Consider the following 23,919-nt stretch of genomic DNA (forward strand, 5'->3'; position numbering starts at 1 on the left):
TGATGAAATGAAAAAATCTGACGCGACATTACAAGTTAAAATCCTTGACGAATCTGAATCATTTTTTGTAATATACCAAACTATCAACTGTTGTTGTCATATCGTACATATATCGTACTCCAGAAACCGACCAGCAAAAGAAGAAAGTATAGAAAATACAAACGCATTAAATAAATTGTGTTTTTTTGTACCTTTATACTTCCTCGAAAATTATAAACCTCGTTCCCAGTACCCCTATTCTATTACCAAAGCTACCTCAATTAGCGAACAAAAAGAAATACTTGGTTCGAGGTTATTCATATTTATACTTTTTATACCGTAATGCTTCGAATAAACGCCCATTAAACGCCCCCAGAAAAAAGATTATACCGCAAGTGGATTAAAATTGTTTAAATAACACTTGGGGCATGAAGAAAAAACCCCAGTAAATTCAGACCTGCTATGGTTTCCAATTGTTTTGTCAAATGAAGAAATTATATACAATTAAATCCATGATAAAATGTCTCTTCCGCCTGTAAGTGCAGTTTTGCAGACTTGATTCATCCGTGCTCCGTCGGCGTTCACCTCAGCATAAGTTAAGAACCGCATGGCTGGATTTCTTGTGTAAGACCTGGTCACCAACGACGAAGGGGCCAGGCAAAAGAGTTCATGTCTACGTAGTTCCTTTAACTAAGTCAGGAGTCGGTGAATTAGCTAGAATGGTCAGGTTGGCTATGAATAGGCTTGCTCGTGGATGAAAAGGACCAGGACTATTCGATAATTCTGAGATCTAAAAGTGTCCGAACAAGACGGAAATCTATCAACGTTTTGTCCGACAAAAGTTCTAAACGAGCTAAGGACATGTCCGACCAAACTGGAAATGTGGCGGGCATTTTGTCTGACGAGACTCGAAAAATTATTTCGAGGGCTGCCATCGCACGCTATAAAATGGGATTTTATAGGTTGATTTTTAAAACTCAATATTTATTTTTCAGGCGTGCGATTAATTGCACGCCTGAAACGATTTACGCGTGTGCCACGGCGTGTGCGTGTGATCGCACGCTTCGCTCATTTATAATACAACCAGTAGAAAAATGTGAGGTCAAATTATATAGGTACCGTAGCTGCAAGTATTTTATAGTGTCCACCTCGTTACAGCACAAACACTCAACAGCTGAAGGCATCCTCTAGCACTTTTCACATAAGCACCAATCACTGACATCTATCTGTGTGCGAGAAGCAGCGGGTGATTCTGGTGCGTCTGGGTTCATCGTCATTATAAGAGGGAATTTGTTGTTTGTTATTGGGTCGTTCTGGCTCAAACTGAAATCCAATTATGTTTATATTTCTGCTTGTGAACATGATAAACGTAAAAAAATTCTGTTGGGAATATCATTAACTTTTTTTTCTTTATTTTTCTTTCTGCACGCGGCAGTATGGGGGTAACCCAAAGAATACGTCATTGCATAAATTGCGCATATTAATGTTTTTACCCAGTCCTTTTCCGCGTTCGAAGTTCAGTAAAGATGGCGAATGAGAATGGCATGGTCAAGTAAACAAATTCAGTTTAAACTTATGAAAGACAATTTTGGTTGTATTTAAATACTTTTTTCTTTACTTTTGTGCCGAGATGTAACTAATATCAAGTTTTAATTTTTCACCGGACAGTACCTTTAAGTATCAATTTTGGCTCTATTTTTTGATAAGGGTTTCTACAAATACTTTACTATGTCAATTTGCACTTGCTGTACAAAGCCTACAACTTTGATAGATTGGTGCCCTCAAAGTTGTGAAAACAGACATCTCAACCTGCTTACAATATTGGATTGCAAAATAGTAACAAAGTAGTTACATAGAATGAGTTACAGTCTGGAACTGCAACAAGTCAACTTCTGCAAGTGTTCGCTGAAGCTCGATTACAAATTAAAGAAATGTTGATGTAAAAAGTGTATAGATACCATTGGTTATAAACAAGAACAACAAAAATCAAAAACATTTCAAGCAATTTAAAACAATTAACAGAGAGGAAGAAAGAAAAGGGAGATTGTCGATACATATGTGACATTGTTTCAATAGATTCAAAAGTAAATAAGAGTGGCACTGTTGTTGCTCTACATTGTTGTAATATAGAGCTTGATCTGCACCAGAGTTCCTTTCAGTTACCCATGCTGGCTCTGGTTTACCACTGACGAAGGCCCGTAAGGGTCGAAATACCGAAGTTGTCTGGATTCTAGCGAATCCTTTTGCCGACAACATGGGGGGGCTGGGAACAAATTTGGGTGCTCTGATCTGAAAGTCCCAGGGAGAAATGCGCCCGCCTGCCGCCCAACTCATTTTTGCAGGTTCTTTGGGACACAAACATACCATATTTTTTATGGTGCCTAAGTTCCTTGGCTCTGGTATCAGCGTGGCAGGAAAAAAGGTGCAAGGATTTGGTAAGGTCTTTTACTGTGAATTTCTTTTAACAGGAACATCGTTGGGGTTATATACTATTATTGAGTGTAGTTCAATGCCTTCTGAATTATTTGAATTCCTGAAAAGTCCAAAGAAATGGGATGGTAATTACTTTGCTTCACCTAGCACCCCTATCTTTTTTCCTGCCATACAAATGCCAAAGCCAAAAGAGATTACTGCTAAATATGTAAAGAACGAAATTCATCTATAAAAACAGGCAAATTTAACACACATAGCTAGCTAAAAATTAAAGAGTAGACATCAAAGTTTAATTGTGGGTTAGCTAAGGCAACACATTTCCCATTCACTTGCTGTGAAAACAACACACGTTCTGCTCAAGAAGGACCAGGATAAATTGTTGTAATGGCCATTTTTTTAAAGTATAACTTATCTTTTATAGCTATAGCTGATATGAAACCATTGAATTACAAAGTTTCTTTTCTGTTTGGCTTGAACGCAGTCATCTGATGGAATCCACGTTTGTTTGTTCTCTTGGGCAATGTCCTCAAATATGCCATGACAAAAACAATACGCTCTCCACATGGCGAAACCCTCACTCACAGGGTCTATTAAAAAAGAGGACTGGGCCGTTCTTTCTGCTTGTTAAATCGAAAAAAAAGTGCTTTTAAGACTTTATCTCCAGTAGGTAGCACTAAAAATGAGATATGCCCCCAGGGTATCTTGTTGTTTTTTGAAATCATAGTTAATAGATTTAAATATCAAGACCGCGAGGATATACCTTATTCCAGGAAATTAACGAGGCATAACATTAACAACGTAAATTTTGAAAATTCGCGTAAGTTAAATGCCCTTATTAAGGCGTAACGTGAATATCCAAGACGTTAAAAAAGTTATTAGTTAATTCAAAATCTGTAATTAAAGCAAGAAGTTAATTTTTCTATCAATCGCAATATACAAAGCTCACACCACTAGCATAACTTGATTCTTCTTTTTAGGTGTCCACAAAAAATATGTCCTGATATACCTGTAATAAAAGGCCGCAAGTAAGCCGATTTTGTAATCTCGTTTGCCAACACATTTTGCCTTGTTGAAAAAGTTGCACTCCATAATAACGACTTAATATCCTGAGGACGAGGTTGCTGATAATTGCGACCGTTATGCAGAAAATATAAAATGACTACCAGGCAACGAACCCTTCTAAAAATAAAAATAATCAAACGTCCTTATTCGTGTTATTAAATTCTTTTTAAAAGTAGGTATTCTTATAAAAATTTTCCTTAATTTCATTCATGCGGAATAAATTATTTATTTTGTGGGCAAATTTTCGCCGGATCACTACTTATTTTTCCGAGAGTAAGAAAAAATGGCCTGGGAACGTGGTTGTCTTATTCAGAAAAAAAAAGAAGGTATTTTCACAATCTCGTTCCCAGAGGGTTTCCTTATCGCTTGCGCCAGTTCGTATATCAGAAAGTGAAAATGAAGCTATGGGAACGAGATTGGTATTCGATTGTTTTAGGTTTTATCCTGCTCGTCCTCATAATTCGTTGCCTGATGTCTAAGCCGCTGCCGTTTACTTAACGGCTAACTGCGTCGCCACCACCACCTTAATATTAGAAAGGCAAAATACCCTGGGGCAAGGTTGTGTACAGTAAATTGAAGTAACAAGAAATAAAAATTTCGCGGTCAAACACATGTTTTTTTTTATTGCATTCAGGGGAATTTTAAAAATTGAAGTCAACAAGAAAACCCCCATGGTCATGCGGTGACTTTGCTGCGCCCTAAAGGACTGCGTTTTCTGTATGAATTTATCATCATGGTACTCGAAACAAGATCGCTCAGCTTCGTGAATGTAAAAGTAAAACCGAATAACACTACAGAGATAAATTAGGCCATTTATATAGAAGAATTTTGAAATGTCTATTATTCCATTTCCTCCACAGGGCTCTTTTTCTATTTGTATGGCCAAAAAAGGTCCAGCCGTCATTATTAAAAAAAAAGAAAAAAGGGTTTTGGAACACTTTTGAAGAAAACTGCCAAGTACCATGTCAAAGTTTTTTTATGAACTATATGGGATATAAGTACACCTTATTTTTTTTACTAACATAAAATAATCACATTTGTAAATAAGTAATTACATCAGCATATAAAACAAATATACACAAAATTCACAAAAAAATTGCCAAAATTGTATCCTCTATGTCTCGTCACTCTCGGAAATCACGCTTTTCACAACCTAAAATTGATATAAAAAATTGCGTGTTTTGCGCATACATTTAAACTTTATAAAGGGATATTAATTATATGCTTTACCTATCCTATTGATTTGCGAAGAATTATGCAGCAAATATGCGAAAATTGGTAGCAGCATGGAGAAAATATAGATACACACACATACCCTATCTACTTAGCCATTGTTCTGCTTATTTGTTTGAAATGAGAACAGATGAGAAGTTCACGCGAAAACAATATTAAACTTAAACTTAAATTTTAAACAAGTGTATACTTGTTACAAAAGTTCCAGTGCTAAAACTGGTACAAAAAACGGTCATTATTAAATTAAAAAAGTAAACTTTCTCTAATTATATAGTAGTTATGAAAGAATCACTGTGTTTTAAAAGAATCGCAGTATATTTTGGAAATGAAAAGGAAAAGTGTGCTGTCCCTTAGTTACACTACTATTTAAGTGTATACGTGTATTGTATACGCCAATGATGTCATCGTTTTGAGTCGACAAGACAATAAAAACTCCGGTTGCTTAGCCCTTTCAAACTTCTAAAAACTCTGGCATAAAATAAAAGATAATGATCACAAAATAATACCTCTGCCACGTTATCTTTCGCAATTTGCTTCATCTGTTCGTTTAGCCCTTTTGATGAGGTGAGAGACTAAAAAAAATAGAAAACAGAACATCCATCCAACGTCGTGAAGGTTAATCAAGATAAGATTTTCTGCGCATGTGTCACTAGGCAATAGTTAGGCACACTTTAAATATCGCACTGTCAAAATCAGTCTACAAAAAAGTACCAGATATAAATATAACTGAAAAATCCAGTACTTAAAAAAAAGGAATTTAAAGTGGAAAAATTGAACAGAAAAGAATTCTTTTAGAAAGCCTCGTTGCACATTAAGGCGAATCTCAACGGGACGATTTAAACGCCGAACGTCATAAATACCCAAATTTGATTGGTCGCGATTTTAGTCATGACGAAAAGTTGAATTGGTTTCTTCTTTTTGTCACAAAAATCGTCGCGAATATCCTCCAGTGGAGATTCGGCTTTAGTGTTTTAAAATTGACTATAGGGCAAACTCCGACAGGAAAACTGCCGACATTTTTGTACAGCAAGGAAAATATTTGAGCCAAAATAACTGCGACAACACAAAGCCATTATTAAGAAGTAACCCGCAATGAATAATATTTTGTAATATATTTCGATTTATTTTATATCATCTTCATACTAAAAACAAATATAAAAATTAAAAAAAAAAACGCGCATTAAAATACATTGCAGTTAACGCAACATTATGCTATGAATTCAAAATTTATTGATTAAAGTACAGGATCTATATATCCTTCCTCGAAGATATATCTCTAGGTGGAAAGTGCAATGCAATAGAAAACGTCAGAAAAACTCCAAAATGCGCTACAGATATTAAAGGTCCCTTGTAAAGTAATTTTCACGTGAGGAAAACTAAAAAAAACATTACCCCTGGTGATGTATCGCTGAGGAGCAAATTCGTTTACCGTATTAATTGTCCATACTGTAATACATTCCTCGAAGTTTAAAAATTAACTAATTTCTCCATTATCGAACTTAAATACCGCAAAAATCTATTCTCTTATGGAAGAGTTTTAATCTGCTGTTCTTTCTTCTTTTTTCTTATGGTTCAATTTCCTTAAAATATGCATCTGATTTAAAATAGCATTCATTTTAATACAAAGGAATAACCTAAGGAACTTGTTTTGATTTCCCTTCAAAGTTTGCTATATCAAGACTGCACTTTACAAAGCTTTTCTAATTCGAAGAAATTATTTTCTAGATAAAAGTCACTAAATTGCATACCTTAAGAAGTGGAACACAAACACTGAAGAGTTGATCGCAACATGTTTGAAAACAAGGATGATCCATGGATATAGAACCATATTTCTGAACTGTGCCGGCAATCAACGTTCGTAGGCGCTAAAATACAAATAAGAGAATATGGTAAACTATTTCTAAATGTTTATCTGTTTATAAAAATACCTGTGACAAATCGAAAACAGGTAATGTAAAAGTAAAGAAAGGGTTAGGTCTTCACACCAGTACAAACATTTTGCTTCATACACACATACTCTCTGGAGTTTGAAGTAAACAGTTTAACTATGACAAGCACAACTAATCGCTTACACGCATATGTCTTTGTGAGCGGCTTTCTATAAATGAAAAAAGATTGACTAAAATACAAAAATTTGAGAAAAGTACAGTATTAAAGAAAAAGAAAACTCAAGAGTACGGACAATTAGAAAACACCGAAATTATGACTTTTTATTGTATATTAAAATTAAAGCGTACCTCCATCAGTAGTAGAATCCACACCCTTCGCAGATTTTTCTTGGGTTGTAAGTTTTACTTTTTTCGATGACGAAACCGCTTGTTTTCTTTTTTTACCGGTCACCGATTCATCTGTTGACTTTAGGTTACATGTTTTCCTTTTTATGGCTACCGGTTCATCATCAGGCTTTGGATTACACGATTTCTTTTTTATGGTCGCTGGCTCGTCCAACGGCTTTGGATTATATGAATTTAAATTGATTGTATCTTCGGGTACAAATCGTTTTTGTATTTTTAGAAGTCTATTGTCGAGTCGTACCGCGCACAGAGAATCGACGCAATATCTAAAGAAAGGTGTTTCCAAAATAATTCAAAACTTTTGCTACTCGTTTTTTAAGCACTTCTTTTTAGTATGCTTTTTTATATATAAGTAACTCTATTTTCCATTTTAATTCAGTTGCGACGTAATATTTAGATTTTAAAAGATTTTAGTTTGAAACTTGTTGTAGATGGAAGGTTATTATTAAGAGAGTTTGGTAGGTTTATTGGGAAAGCCTCACAAAGCTGCAGTACTTGCTGAAGTTATGACCAAACAACTTATTAAAAAAGTGTGTTCAGCCACACAATGGGTTACATTCAGTTTACGTCAAATGTGTCCACACTTACTCAATTCCATGACCAATCATCTTTTCTGCTTCAAAATAATTCAAATTTTTCACGTCTCCTGTAAACAAAGAAAATGGGGTAAGAAGTGTCGAACTAAACTTCTTATATAACTCTTATATCAAACAAAATTGTAGGAAATAAAAATTAATTTTTGCTAAAATTAGTGCGGCAACCGGAGGCTGTTAATCTTCGCGCAAAAAGACCGTTAGTGAACAAAATTTAGCACGGATATTAGGTGCAACTATCGCGCTAAAATTAATGCGCGCTAGATTTATAATATTTTTCAAAAAAAAAAACTGTTTCTGGAATAGTTTTAAACGTCAAATATCTTCTTTTTTTAACAACAAATAATTCCACAGTTTACATAGAAGAAACCCGTCTATACCTTGAATTTTATTTGTTTCTCTTGTGGAGGGGATTAGAACTTGCTTGATAATTAATACGTATAAATACGATCATATTGATAGTGTGCGAATTTATTCGTGCGAAATAGATTTTTTAATTTTAACACGCGTTAATTTTAACACATGTTCTAGGCACTTGGTTTTAATATGCATAACTAAAAAGAATTGGGCTTCATATGACCAAAAGAATGACTTTCCAGGCCTGCTCTAGCTAGCTGCCATCACTAGGATTAGAATGCACGGATTTCTATTTGTTGCTTTTGTAAAATCTTGATCTGGTTTTAACCCTTAAATTACCTTCGCAAATTTCCATTTTTTTAATCAAAACAAACGACATGAAACCTTTTACCATGAAAATAACTAAAAAAATTTCTCTAACTAATTAAGAAAAAGATTTAAAACGAAATGTTATTGCATACTTTAAGGGCAGAAATTTTTGCAGGCAGAAATTTTCGCGATTTTGGTCCCTTTCGCGAAAATTTCTGCCCGGTAAGAAATTTAACCTGAAATTTGCGAAAGTTATTTTCGCGAAAAATTAACTTTTTATAAAAATCGCGTAAGTTTTTTTCAAGTTTTAAAAGCCGAAAACTCCTAAGTGACTCTTAAAACTCGAAAACTTTTAATTAACGAGTGCTCCGAGGACAAGGGTCGAGATAATAGAATCACAACGAAAAAAAATAATCAGCCTGAAAAATGGCTCCAAAGCCCGACTCAATTTGGGAAAATCAGCTAAAAATCGAAAAAAAGGATTCGAATATCTTCGTATCAGAAATCTCAAATTTCAAGACAAAAAACTAAGAGAAGAGTGAGACAATGATTTGGTGAACTTATATATATATATATATATATATATATATATATATATATATATATATATATATATATATATATATATATATATATATATATATATATATATATATATATATATATATATATATATATATATATATATATATATATATATATATATATATATTGTGAACCAATTCTAAGTGCGTGCTATTATTCTTGTTTGAAGAATTGTTAACCGCGCATTTGTTTTGACTTTTCACTGGATTTCAAGTCCACCTTGAACTAAAGGTGAGCGGTGGTAATGATTTGCTTCATTGTCATTCGCGAAAGTTTCTGTTCACAAATGTGGAGATTGTGGAAAATTCGCGAAAGTTTTTTCTGCAAAATTTCTTCGAGAAGTAGAATTCGCGAAAATTAACGATTTATTAACTTCGCGAAAATTTCTGCCCTTGAAGTAATATAGATATTATCATGTCATGAACGAGTTTATTCTAAGCTACGTTTCGACAGCTATAGCTGTCATCGACAGGTTGCAGCTGTCGAAACGTACCTTTGAAAAATCTCGCTTGTTTATGACATGACATGATAATATCTATATTATTCAATCATAATTAAACAGATCAGTGGTAAGATTTTTAAAGATATGTTATTCTTATCATTAAATTACCTTCTTTCTTCATATTTCTTAAAAGTCGATCAGGAATCATAGGTATTGGTTGAAAATTGGTACCAGTTGGTTTCCCAGTGCTGTCAAATAAACTCAACATATCAACAAATGAATCTTTTTGTAAACCTGCGAAATAATTAAGGGGAGATATTAAACTCAAAAGTTGCAGTTGCTACCGTTCCGTTAAATAAGACTACCGGCTACCTTCTTTGTTAGTCTCCGGTGCGGGCTTCATTACACCATTCATATAGAAATCGTCCGACTTACATCTTGATATTGATCTAATAAGTTATAAAATTACAACATTCCCTGAATATGTTGAGAAAAAGAGGGTCGGAAGATAATGAATAAAGAAAACAAAAGTTAGCACCAAACAAAATAAAAAGTACCTCGACAGTAGATTTTTTTTTAATTTTTTTAGTTGCACGATTCAAAAGATTAATATTCATGGTTGTTAGAAAGAAGAATTTTTCGCGGTTATTTTTTAGCTCAAATATTTTATCGTTCAACTTCCAAACTTAAGTTTAAAATATAGAAAAGGGAACAAAAACGCATAGCTAAGAATTCAAATTTTCATTTTTTGCGACACTTGACAATGACTATAACCCATAGCAATCGCAGAAATTCTGGTATTTAGGGTAAATTAAAGAGAGAAAAATGTCGTTTAAATAAAAAATTGGCCGGGTCACTTACTTCCCAACATTTAAGCAATTTTCTTCTAACAACCAAGATGTTTTCTCACACCAAAGAGATGGGGAGATGTGCTCTAAATGTTAGTAAAAAAAAAAAAATCAAAAGTATAGCCTTTGCCAAAGCCGCGCGACAAATTTTCGCGCATCGCTCAGATCACAATTTCATATGATGTACGGTAGGTAGGAAAAACTGATAAATATAAAAAACTAAAAAAATTGAAATGATAAATTGACAGGACTCTCTTCCTAAAAATTACTATAAGGGTATAAAAAAGTTGTTAGAAAATCTCATTTGAAGTTAAGAAACATCCAGGCTTAAGAGTGTTTCTTATAAAAAATCGTGATAGTTTTTACGTACAGTGCACAGTCTTCTGCGTTCATACAACTCAGTGCAGTGAAAAAAGATTCACACATTGTTTTGACATGAACCAAGATACCCATAAAAAATGAATGTAACTTTTATAGGTACAAAAATCCTATTACCTGCAGCATTTCTTATCAATTCCTCGTCAAATATTTGATCTAAAAGAAAATTAAAAACTCTGAATAAAACAGATACATAGTTTTCACAACTTCAGAATTCAGTTTCATTCAACTGCCGTGTAAACTTTTCGCAAAATGTTTCGGTAGTTCATCTATTTTGCATTTTCGTTTTTATTCTGCAAATTGCATATTAAGCTTTAACTCGTGCGTGGCTATCTTAAACGTTTTCCTCGCCATTATTATTCAATTTTTTTGATGTGACATCCATCACATTTTTTGGAATTATTTTATCTGAGAGTTGCCATAGTAACTTGGAGTATATTTTTAAACGCGTTTTTTGTAAGCTCTTCAATTTTACTCACCATCACTACTCTCGTTGCTATCAAACTTAACAAAAGAACGCCCTAGCATTTGTGTTTTAAATATTTCTATATTATTTGCAAAAGTTAGCCTGCATTATTTTGACTTTCTCGATCAAGGGGAAAATGTAGTTGTTGCACATTCTTCAGTTGCTCTGCTTTCCTGTTCGTTACTATATTACTGTCTGAACAGTTACTATATTACTGTCGGAACAGTTACTATATTACTGTCGGAACAGTTACTATATTACTGTCTGAACAGTTACTATATTACTGTCTGAACAGTTACTATATTACTGTCTGAACAGTTACTATATTACTGTCTGAACAGTTACTATATTACTGTCTGAACAGTTACTATATTACTGTCTGAACAGTTACTATATTACTGCCTGAACAGTTACTATATTACTGTCTGAACAGTTACTATATTACTGTCTGAACAGTTACTATATTACTGTCTGAACAGTTACTATATTACTGTCTGAACAGTTACTATATTACTGCCTGAACAGTTACTATATTACTGTCGGAACAGTTACTATATTACTGTCTGAACAGTTACTATATTACTGTCTGAACAGTTACTATATTACTGTCTGAACAGTTACTATAATACTGTCTGAACAGTTACTATATTACTGCCTGAACAGTTACTATATTACTGTCTGAACAGTTACTATAGTCAGTCTGTTTACGAACCTTCTAACAATTGTGATCATTAAAAATAAAGCAAACGGGCCAATATTTATATTATTTCGTAGTTATTGACGCTGAGAAAACATCACAAGCAAAAACAGTTAAAGTTGTAAAACAAAAATTTGGGCCCGAAGCTGTTGTTATTTTGTTCTTGCGCGTTTGGCAAAATAGGTTGTATTTTTATATAAAAAAAAGGGATGTACTCAACTATAATTTTCATTGGAATTTTATTTGGGCATGTTTTTTAAAATAAATACTATAGTTTTACTTTAAAAATTAATCGCATAAAAACATACTTTTGTCAAATGTTTCAAGTAACTCAAGCAAGCCAGTAGCATTAATAACTTCATTACTTCTGAAGAAGTAAACATCTAGACCGCCATCTTTACCATTACATCGCATCAAGACAGAACAGTGCTTTTTTAGATATATTCTCGAAGCTGGAGCAGCTGTAATTCAAAACAAATAAATTTAAAAAACAAGAACAGGATAAGTTAGAAAAAGACTTGGTTTTCAAATATACCCTCAAAAAATCTTCTTACATATGTATTGGGTAAATTTTTCACTCAGAAAACTGTTCCAATCAGCACTGAATAAATTTTCTTGTCTCCTTGAAATAATTCCGTACTTTAGGAATCCTAAAAACCACAAGTCCTAAATAAAAAAGATGGTGCAGCTATAATGGTAGTTCCGATGATGCAGCTATAATAGTAGTTCCTGTGGTGCAGCATTAATGGTAGTTCCAGTGGTGCAGCTATAATAGTAGTTCCGATGATGCAGCTATAATAGTAGTTCCAGTGGTGCAGCATTAATGGTAGTTCCAGTGGTGCAGCTATAATAGTAGTTTCAATGGTGCAGCTATAATAGTAGTTCCAATGGTGCAGCTATAATAGTAGTTCCAGTGGTGCAGCTATAATGGTAGTTCCAATGATGCAGCTATAATAGTAGTTCCAGTGGTGCAGCTATAATAGTAGTTCCAGTGGTGCAGCTATAATGGTAGTTCCAGTGGTGCAGCTATAATAGTAGTTTCAATGGTGCAGTTATAATATTAGTTCCAGTGGTGCAGCTATAATGGTAGTTCCAATGATGCAGCTATAATAGTAGTTCCAATGATGCAGCTATAATAGTAGTTCCAGTGGTGCAGCTATAATAGTAGTTCCAGTGGTGCAGCTATAATAGTAGTTCCAGTGGTGCAGCTATAATAGTAGTTCCAGTGGTGCAGCTTTATTGGTAGTTCCAGTGGTGCAGCTATAATAGTAGTTTCAATGGTGCAGCTATAATAGTAGTTCCAGTGGTGCAGCTATAATGGTAGTTCCAATGATGCAGCTATAATAGTAGTTCCAGTGGTGCAGCTATAATAGTAGTTCCTGTGGTGCAGCTATAATGGTAGTTCCAGTGGTGCAGCTATAATAGTAGTTCCAGTGGTGCATCTGTAATGGTAGTTCCAGTGGTGCAGCTATAAAAGTAGTTCCAGTGGTGCAGCTATAATGGTAGTTCCAGTGGTGCAGCTATAACGGTAGTCCTGATGGCACAGCTGTAATGGTAGTTCCAACAACATTCTAGTCAAAGTCCTTTAATGGCAGTCCCTGTTTATTAGCAGTGTTATCACATTGTAATAATAAAAACCACTGAAATTAGCTACTTATTTAATAATCATTTTTTATGAATCAAATTGTGCATTTTATGGCGATGAGTTTGGTTACAGATTTAGAAATAAACCCGTATGAGTGTTAAAAACTTATCGCAGGTAAGCAGATTGTGTGAAATTAAAACAAGCCAATTTTCATTCCAAGTGCTTAAAAATCAAAATAAAACATTGTATATTTCTGAATAACAATGATCATATTAGCAAAAAATGAAAAATATATAATTGAAAATAAAGAAAACTGGTTCACCTTTCTTTTTGCAGCTAATTTGAAGATGTCTTCATTCTTCGAATTCAAATACTTTCTGGATAGGTTAAGTTGACATAAACTTTTTGTATTCTTACGTTTAAAATTTTGACACTATACCCTAATGTTATTGATTTTTGCAGGTATCAATATTCACAACTTTTGTGAATTTTGACTAAATTCGAAAAAAATATTCTTCCAGATAACATTCTCAAAAATTAATACCAAAAATCACGAAAGGCCAAAACTTCATGAATTTTTCCCCCAGAGAAAAGAAAATAGGGATTTTATTCACATGTAAAAAATGTGTGGCCAAATTATAGCAGCTTTACTTTTCATTACGAAAACACTTTTTTATAAAAAAAAAATTTGATAACATTTTTGACCTCATTTGGTAAACTTATACACGCAAAACAATTTTGTATCTCAAATATCGCTAGAAACGATACCTACGAAATGCAATATTCTACGACACATGAAGTTAGTGAGGCTAACCACATAAAACATAAATAACTACCTACATTGTAACAGAAAATAAATCTTTATAATTATGACATACATGAAAAGATACAATTGAAAACAAGCAGGTGAGATCAGATGAAGCGGTAAATCTTCAGATGTAACCATAGAAACTATTTGTATTTGATTATCAAACATAAACCGAGAATTTTCAGTACTAAAAATAAAATAATAAAAAGCTAGTAATGTTACATTGAAGAACAACAGAAAATTCATTGCATTTTAATAGTTTTCTCACTGAACTTTTCAAATTAGTGCAAACAGTCTCAGTGGGTGAAGTTATAAAATTAAAATACATTTGTGTTTTATGGAATCAGCAATTTTAAGAACAAGTCACTCTACGGGGGGTTATTTTTAAAATTTAACATTTTTACAAAACCTTTTTCGTATCGCTTCCAGAAAAGGTAGTTCATCAGAAACTTCACTGAGATTAGTACCATGCGGGAGATATAGATAATAGTTGTTAATATGTATCTCGCCTGATCGCTAAATGAAAACAGAAGCAATAAATGCAGCTTCAATAACTTTCAAATTGCAATCTAAAAAATTCTAGCAACACACCAACCTTCTCTAATATTGCATTTAATGCACCATACCAAAGAGGTTGGGAATTACAGTGTGCTAGCAACTCCGATGAATTTAACGCATTGAAATTAATGAATTGGTACCAACCAGTACTGTAAAAGAGAGTAATTGCATATATATTATATACACCATATGTAGTATCTATATTCCTGTTTTTCATAAGGAGTTTACATCCTGTTATAACTGCTGTCAATAATGGCCTTACATAGAGGGTACAAGCATTATTTAAGATTTTCATGCGAGTTGCAAGAAGAATCACAGACACGACCTGTTAATTTACATTTGATAATGGTGAAAATGATAGACTAAATATGAACAGAGTCATGACCAAAGCCTTGTTAATACCTTCTTGTTCATCATATACAAAAGTTATCAACACCAATGAAGCTTTCTTACAAAATATTATTATGAATACTTTGTGATAGTTTTAGATGGATGAGCTAAGAATCTGTGCATTAATTGCAAGTAAAATGATGCATGTCAACTTTTTTAAAATTTTTTTAAATTTTTTAAAATGCTATCAACAAACTATGTGCAGCTTAACTTATAGAAATCTTTATTTTCACTAGGAACTGACTGATTAGTTATTTCATCTTAAAGTGGTAATAATAATAATAATCTAAACACCTTTGAGGTCAAATATATGCCAAAAAATTAATGCAGATGGAATACGTTCTCAAAGTGTGTTTTACTTTTATAACAAAGAAAAAAGTAGACAACGTAATACCTACGACTGAAATAGTTTGAATTAATGCAGGTTTTCAATATCTGGTAAATAAGACACACAACTAATTTTTTAAAACAAGGTATTTTTTATCTCTGTTTTAACCAAATAAGTAAACCTTCACTAAAATATTAAAAAAATTAGAAAAAACCTACCACAATTTTGTTACATCAGCTTCTGGTAATTTTGAAACAAAACTTAAAGAACATTGATGCCAAACTTCAAGTCTTTTTAATGCTCCCATCAAGTTAAAATGTGGGCTGGAAGAAAAACATTTGTTATTATTTCTGTATTACTTCAAAACTTCCAGCCTTTTTAATTCGCGCTGACAATTGAGTGGCAGGAATGCTAACTTGAAAAATTGGATTGGAAAGACTGTGAAATATTTATACTCTTTTGGTCACATGAAAACCTAAAAAATATAATAACCAACAGCTTTATATAGGTTATTAACTGACAATTCCAAAAAAAATTTATTGCTTATGTTTGTGTAACAAAAAAATAGCAAGAATGCCATTTTATAAGTATTTTACAATTGAGGAATCTGATCTGTAAAACTATGGGCTATATTTTTGAAGCTATTTTAGCCCAAAAAAAACCTATTTTCCTATTTTTTTCTGCCTTGTTGTTTTAATTTATAGCACGGAACAGGTTTATAGTAATTACCTCTCCATGAATTCATTCCCAATAAAAATATACACTTGGAATATAAAACTTCCTAAAAAAATAAATATAACAAGTTATGTTAGTTATAAAAAAAAACGATTCTGTAATAAAACAAGAATATCTTTAAAATAGTAGAAAGATTCTTATCTTAAATTATCTGTATTCTCGTACTTAAAATTCAAAACATTTTTAAACGGCAATGTTTAGATATCTTTTTTGCTAAATGTTAAAGACCTTGCAAAGCTTTAGACTATATATAATAAATAAATAGACTATATATAATAAATATTTTAAGAAACTTGTAAATGACAAAATTGTGTGAAAGTATAGGCAAAACAAGAATCAGTAAATCTGGAGTCTTAATATAGAATTAAAAATAATTTTTTTCCAAATTAAATTTTGAAATTGTAATTTCATATTTTGTTTGTTAATGACAACAATCTGTTATGAATGTTCACTAAGATATTGAAGTAAGTTACATTACATTGAAGTAGGTTACTCTATGGTGAACTGAATATAAAAGTTGATCTGTATGTAACCTGTGAAAATATAGAAAATGAATTAAGTCATTTAACCTGGAGAAGGAGTCTCATCTGCAAGCTGATGGATGGCATCAGTCAAAACGTCTACTTCTTCATCCGACAATGGTTTACTAAACAAATAGTTTCTAAAATTTGAGCAACAATGCTGGCGAAATTTATTAATTAAAAAACAGCATCTGTAAACAAATTTGTTGGAAAGTATGTGGTGTTTACTTTCAAGTGTATTTATGACACATATTAAAAAAGGTGGGAATAAATAAGGTTAAAATAATATTATGTATGCATACCTTTCAAATGAATAGGTTTTTACATCTTGAAGTGAACTAATAAAATTATTGTCAATAATATCCTTTTTCTTAGTCCATCCATAAAAACCATTTAAAAGTTGCAAAAAATCTATTTTGTCACAAAACGTTGCCTAAAAAAATATAAAAGTTAGTATTTAACTGTAAAAGTTATATTATAAATAATTATAGGTAATTAGACATTTGTAGTTTAAACTACCTCCATCCAACTAGCAGGCAATAAAACGGAAGCATAGTGTAATCTATTTTCGTCTTGAAAAAGTTCTAAAAAAACAACAAATAAAATTATGCAAAATATATATAAGAATGCATAAATTATGACAATTTATGCATTGCGTTACTTTAAGGCCTGTCAAAAAATTAGATATGAATCAAGCATAACAATTACTTAATGGTGAGTAATGTTACAGTTTCAACATCAAATTTTTAAAGAATTTAAATATCGTCACCGTCAGCACTCTCAGCTAACTCCCCCTCTTTTTATGTTAGCATGGGTAGGACAGGGTAAACTAATGACCTCCTCTCAATCTGATATGGTCTGTGTTGGTTCTAACTCAAATTCTTCTGCATCAAGCATGCTTTTATTACCTCCTGCCAAGTCTTTCTGGGTCCTGCCAGGAACAATCAAGTCTCTTTATTGCAAATAATTGTCAAAGCAGCAGCTTAATTTTTTTTAAATTTCTTTGGTAATCCTTCTGTAAAAAAAACCTAGAAGACATGGTCAGATACAGGCTCTGCATTTTCCTCACAACCTTTGGCACTTACCTTGAAGGGCATATTAAACAGATGGGAATTTATTGGCAAACTTTAGTGCATTATACAACGTCTTTTTAATTATAAGCTACATCTAAGAATTTCACTGTACTTAATTACATGGTTAGTCTTGGTTATAAGAAACATAGCAAACCAAACCTCTAACGAAAACTAATTTGTTCTTTGAAAGCAATACAACTGAGGCAGCTGTAAATTTTCAAATTTTGCATGCTTATACAGTTTCCAATTTCTATAAAAAAAAATAGTCCACTAAAAATCATTGTATGTACCATAATTACATACCATTGTTGTTCTTTGCATTCTCAAAATGTTCTAACAGTTCTGATAATCCTAAAAATAAAATTAAAAAAGTTTAAAATTGGTATTGTACAGTTGAAATATTTAATTGATAGAGCAAAGCTGGATGCAAAAAAAATACAACCATAATAAACTCTCGTAATAAACTACCAAAAATCAAACAACCACCCCTGATACGTTAACTCCAAATCTAACCATCCACCAAAGATACCAAAACAGCTGCCATAAATGATTAGCGTTTATTGATAAGAATAAGTTTGTTAGGTCGAAAGTATTATACTAGTTTGCCAAAAGTGGCTTCATTAACAAATATATAAATAAAGAGTGTTCAATGAAATATTCAGAGCGATGATATGTATGGTTAACACAAGTTAAAAACTACAAGTTATAGCAACTTCAAGTTTCTTGCTTTTTTTGCATTTTTCAAGCTATACATTAAATAAATGTTTAACAACTTTTTATAGAGTAAAATCTATACAACATTTTTTAATTACTTTAACGATCGCAACATGAATTTGTTTCTGTGGCGACACTTGCTGATTAATTGTGTTCTTTTATTGAGTAGGCCTCTAGGTTCTGCACGGATGATACACACTTTTTTCGCCAGGCACAAATTGCAAACTCTTGATCCTGGTTTGTACGGAGGAGCACGCAACGCAATACTCCACGAAAAGTTAAAGTCATCTCCTTCTGTCATCCCCTCGTCTTTTAATTTTCAAACAAGTATCACTGCAAATTATTGTAGTCTTCTTGACCTACCAGGTCTTCCTCGCTCCACACTTGTATTTAGCACCCGCAAACATTATTTATAATTTGCCAAATAATAATTTAATTTATATGCATTTACAGCATATACATTTTCAAAATGTGTAAGCATAACAACTAAATACATGCAAACAAATCATGGTCAGAAGTATGTTTAATTATGAAAGATAATACTTTTCCTATAAATTACCATGACATGTATGCACCACAACATGCTTATTGAAAAATTACTGATTTAGCTCTACTTTAAGACTTCTCAAAGACATACTAAGAAAAGAAGGTTAACAGTTTAATGTGATTTTTGTTATTGTGATATTATCTTTACTAGATAGAAAGTTTAAAAAATCTGGGTCTTAGCAGGTTTACAACTTGAGTAAAATTAAATTTCATACGCACCGCCATTGTCAAATGTCATGAATATGCTCCATGAGTCCATTACTCAATATTAACATGTTAGAGTTCATTAAACATCTATTGTTTTTTTGCAAACAGGGATGAGCTAAAAATAAGGATGAAAGAAGTAAACACGTTAAAAGTAAACTTGTGTCGTCAGCAAAGTGGAATACCTTGGAGTGAGAAATCGCAACATAAAAATATATAGATTAGGAGCAAAAGTGGACTAAGAATGGAGCCCTGCGGCACACCATGTAGTGTATCATTTTTATGTGAAAACACTCCACCTAGTTCAACTCTATGGGTCCTATTAGTTAAATATGACCTGAACCAATTGTTTGCCGCACACTTTAATTCCATAATGTGAGAGTTTCTTAAGAATAATGCAATAGTCGACGGTGTTAAAGGCTTTTTGAAGATCCACAAAGACCCCATAGGCAAATTCCCCTTTGTCTATAGCAGTTCTAATTTTTTCTGTAATTTGAATAAGTGTGTGGTTAGTGGAGTGATTATTTCTGAAACCAAATTGATTTTTGTATAGGAGTTGATGGTTACATAGGAAACTAGACAAGCCTTTATAGAGATTTTTTTCAAAGATTTTCCGTAGATTTGACAACAAGGAGATGGGATGATAATTTTAAATGCAATCACGATTACCTTTTTTATATACAGTAGACTTTTGATATACAACAAACCCCAAATATAACAAACACCTTGATTTAATGAACTAAAGTTGTTCCCCTTGTATTCTGCCTTAGGAAACTCTTATAGAATCCCTCTATATAACAAACCCCCAATATAACGAACCCTCAATTTAGCGAACCAAATTTTCCATCCCCTGAACTAATAAGACCTCTATATAACGAACTCAAAGTATCAAATGCTACAAAATACGACAAACAAAACCAAAACACACGCAATGTTTTTTTTTAATATTTTTACACCACGTAGATAGCACTTCACGTACAGAAAAAAGAAAATGCAATGCAATTTCATCCAAATTGAATGATTCGAACCATAACATTCAACGTTCAAATCTAAACACTAAGTGTAAACAAAACGCAAAATACTATTCAAAATTTTCAGGGGAAGAAGGAAAATTAAAACTGCAGCGAGTAAATATCTTTATAACCAATAAATATAAAGCGCTGCAGAAAATTGCACAGGACAAAAGTACAAACAAATGCATAGCTGAAGAATATGGTGTCAAGAAAAACACTGTCTCGTCCTGGATTTCAAATGAAAAAAAATAACAGAAGCTAAATATAGTCTCGGTAGATACAGATACAGATAATCTTTTCTGGGAATGAAAGTGTACAAAAATTAAACTGAATAAATACAAGGAAATATTAAATAAACTATCACAACCAGCAAGGGACCTCTCAAAACACCCTTTGTACAAACTTCAATACCGTCCTAAAAAAAAAAAAGAAGAAGAAGAAGAAGAAGAAGGAGAAGGAGAAGGAGAAGCAGAAGGAGAAGCAGAAGGAGAAGGAGAAGGAGAAGGAGAAGGATTCTAGAAAATTGATAGGTGTTTCTTGTGATAGAGTACGGTAGATAAAATTAGCAAAATGCAGTTTGAATACATCTTTAAATTTCATGCGTAGTTCTTTAAAGAGCGGATTAGTTGGAGGTAATGGCCCAGGTAATAATAATAATAATAATAATAATAAATATTTAAAGTGGCTAGCCCAGAAAATCACAAAAACCTATAGTTAGTGGATTGTTTCCACTGAGGGCCCCACTAGAACAAAAAAGAAACAAAAAATGATAAACCTTAGACTGCCTCAGCTCAATCAAACATAGTAACATTTATAATCTGTGAAAATTGAAAAGAAAAAGAATAAAAAACAAAAATTAAAAAGTTAAAAAGTGATCTCCATTAGAATTTGCCAAATACATTCGAGATGGAAGTCTTAAACGAAAGCAGACTTCCATCACAGGTCACTTGGTCTGGAAGATTATTCCACACTTTTGCAGCTCTAAATGGGAAGGCTTTTTTGCCAAATTCCGTGTTGACCAAGGGAAGTGTGAACCTGTTTTTTGAAGCTCCTCTTGTTTGATGATTATGACAGTTTTTTGTCAAAAGGAATTTTGAGCGCATGTAATCAGGAGCAATGTGATTCATGGCTTTGAAAACTAATATGGCATCGTTTTTGATGAGTAAATTATTCATTGAATATTCCCTCTCTTTCCCAAGAAAGGTACGGACACATTTTAATCGTTTTTCTAGTTTTCCCAATCTACCTTGGGTGGCACAAGCCCATGCCGAGGAGCAGTAGTGGAAATATGGCATGACAAGTGCATTAATTAAAAGGTTTTTTGTGTGAGGTGTTAAACAGGATGCAATGGTTCTAATTTTAGAATATTTAATTAGTATTTTTCTATTTATGTCATTAATGTGCTTTTCCCATTGCATTTTTTGATCAAATGTTACCCCAAGATATATAACTTTTTCGCTCCTCTTCGAAGGAATACCCATATAGTTGATAGTTTTGTTCTCAACTTTTTTTAACTCGCTGTGGTTGCCGAAAAAGATTGTTTCAGTTTTGTCCGTATTAATAGTCATTTTGTTATTATTCAGCCAGAGGTCGACTTGCGAAAGTTCTAACTCGACCTGGGAGACAAGGGTATCCAAGTTTTTATGAGACGAAAAGGTGTGATGGGATAGTTGTCATTAGATGTTAACATTCTTACCGCCTTTTTTAATAGAGTAAGAATCTGTCTAAGGACAGAATCACAAGCTGACACCCAGACTTGAATGCCATAAACAATATGAGAATAAATTAGACTATTATAAATATTTTTAAGCACATTTATGTTCACAAATGATCTTAGCTTATACATTACACCTATGCACATTTATTCGAATTTTATGTGATTCAACCTTAGTTAATTCTACATATATTTAACAGTGTTCTAAAGTGAAATATAAATCAAAAGTGTTTTTTATCCAAGTTCTTCTAATGGACAAAAATTCAAGCAATTTTGGGAAAATTGGGGAAAAATTTCCATTTTTTCTGATCTCTCAATATAATGAACCCTCGATATAACGAACTGTTTTCCATTCCCCTTGGGGGTTCGTTATACCGAGAGTCTAGGTATATATATACAATCTTGGCTTCCTTTAGATAGTTTGGAAATATACCTTTTGTAAAGGACATATTGAAAATAGTTGACAAATGGATACTGATAGTAGGTGCCATAGCCTTTAAAATTTGAGGATCTGAAGGGCCCCTTTATTTTGACTTAGTTTAGAAATTTCATTTCAATTTCATTTGTGGGTGCAAGAAACATGGAATTAACAGTAGGATTATTCAAGTTAGCTATCAGTGTAAGATTTGTGCAAGGGAGGGATGTTTTCCTTTGTCTTTTCAGCAATGGAACCAAAATAGTTATTGAATGCATTCATTAGCGCATTAGATATGAAGTTTGGATTAAAAGTGTTCTGATTATTAATATTCTTATAAAAGGAGATAAAGGAGTGTCAGATTTACCTTTGTTGCAGCTAATGGTGGACTTTATCCCTGCCCAGACATTTATGTTCTTGGATTGGAGAAAGAACAAGAAAGAAACCAGGGATCTTAGATCCCTGGGTTTTTTTAATGCAAGTAAGATATAAATGTTTCTATTTTACTTTTAAAGGCTAGTCTGTTATTGCTAGCTAGCGGTATAATATATAACATTTAAGGTAGAAAGAAATTAAGTTTACCTTGAGTTAAAATTAAAGTGAAGACTTTAGAATCAAAAACATGTAACTTTCCTCGTGTTCCCGCCAGAAGATGAATTGTTTACAAAATAAATACCACAGCTCTAAACCCCTTCGACTCGCAGCGTCGATTTCGCGAAGTTTCGCGCGCGGTCAATTTTGAAGTGAAAAAATTCCTGTTTTTGCCAGGAGAACGAAAATTTAGGTCTTTTTTTGCATGATTATCTCCATTCGCCTTTGTTGCAATCCATGAGCAAAAGCGTTAACCACTCCAGCGTTTCGTCATATCATTGACGTCATACATCAGCATATCGCACATACTGACTCGTGGATACGAGACACTCCGATCTAATTAAAAGATATAAACGAAAAGGTTGAGTGAATCGATTCCCCATCAAAGATGAAAGGTGACACCATGTTAATAAAAAAAATTAATTATTTATATTAGCACCTTAGGCAACCGTCACGTCTTACAACAGGCTGCAAGGTCGCTACTTTCGCACACAAGTAGGCTAGGCAGAGAGCGTTGAAAAGTTGCTAGTCACACATTCTTTAACACGCCCGCACACCAAAATAATTCACGTCGGAGACCACGAAGGCCCCGAAATTCGTGATTAATGGTCTTGCTGACGTCGGCAACAATTAGCACATTTTTAGAAATTCGTATTTACCAATTAACCTAAGATCCGAAGTGCTAAGTCCACTCTGAACATTGACAAGTGAACTTTGACATGTTCAAGATATGTGAATCTAATATAGAATGAGCCTACGCAATTACTTGTGGTGGCGAACTTTGAAATTCGTTGTCTTGTCCCAACATATTGTAACCACGATTGTCGTCCCTAGGGCTCGGAGACGATGTTGTATTCTCCCTTTGAGTAAAGTTAGTTGGTTCTCAGACTTTTTTCATAAGATATTCGGACTCAGCCAGTTTTGTTAGGCAAAGGATTAATTAAAATAATTACAGGCAATCAGTATCAACATGAAAGTTTCTGCTTATGGTCACGCAAAATTAATTCTGTAGCCATACCATATTGCAATACCCAATGCATATTGCAAT

The 23,919-nt window shown here is 32.9% G+C and overlaps 1 protein-coding gene across 2 annotated transcripts; it reads right to left on the reverse strand.

Annotated features, from left to right (window-relative positions):
* Window positions 1-4,432: 4,432 nt before the first annotated feature.
* LOC130621136 (mdm2-binding protein-like) lies at window positions 4,433-22,970 on the reverse strand. Of its 2 annotated transcripts, none has more exons than XM_057436441.1 (24): window positions 22,863-22,970; window positions 19,154-19,256; window positions 17,978-18,025; window positions 17,121-17,185; window positions 16,904-17,034; window positions 16,650-16,726; window positions 16,075-16,126; window positions 15,564-15,668; window positions 14,665-14,776; window positions 14,479-14,585; window positions 14,152-14,256; window positions 13,584-13,638; window positions 12,231-12,342; window positions 11,985-12,137; window positions 10,631-10,669; window positions 10,149-10,221; window positions 9,660-9,736; window positions 9,456-9,581; window positions 7,590-7,647; window positions 6,945-7,267; window positions 6,780-6,805; window positions 6,456-6,572; window positions 5,214-5,279; window positions 4,433-4,627 (listed from the first exon to the last, which is right to left on the reverse strand). In XM_057436441.1, the coding sequence occupies exons 2-24, from the start codon at window positions 19,191-19,193 to the stop codon at window positions 4,589-4,591; spliced, it is 2,106 nt and encodes a 701-aa protein (XP_057292424.1). In that variant the 5' UTR covers window positions 19,194-19,256; window positions 22,863-22,970; the 3' UTR covers window positions 4,433-4,588. The 2 variants fall into 2 exon arrangements, with proteins under 2 accessions (XP_057292424.1, XP_057292425.1); XM_057436442.1 differs by lacking the exon at window positions 22,863-22,970 and adding an exon at window positions 22,648-22,744.
* Between the last annotated feature and the right edge of the window lie 949 nt (window positions 22,971-23,919).

This window comes from Hydractinia symbiolongicarpus, chromosome 12 (genome assembly GCF_029227915.1).
Source record: "Hydractinia symbiolongicarpus strain clone_291-10 chromosome 12, HSymV2.1, whole genome shotgun sequence".
In the NCBI taxonomy this organism is placed as follows: domain Eukaryota; kingdom Metazoa; phylum Cnidaria; class Hydrozoa; order Anthoathecata; family Hydractiniidae; genus Hydractinia; species Hydractinia symbiolongicarpus.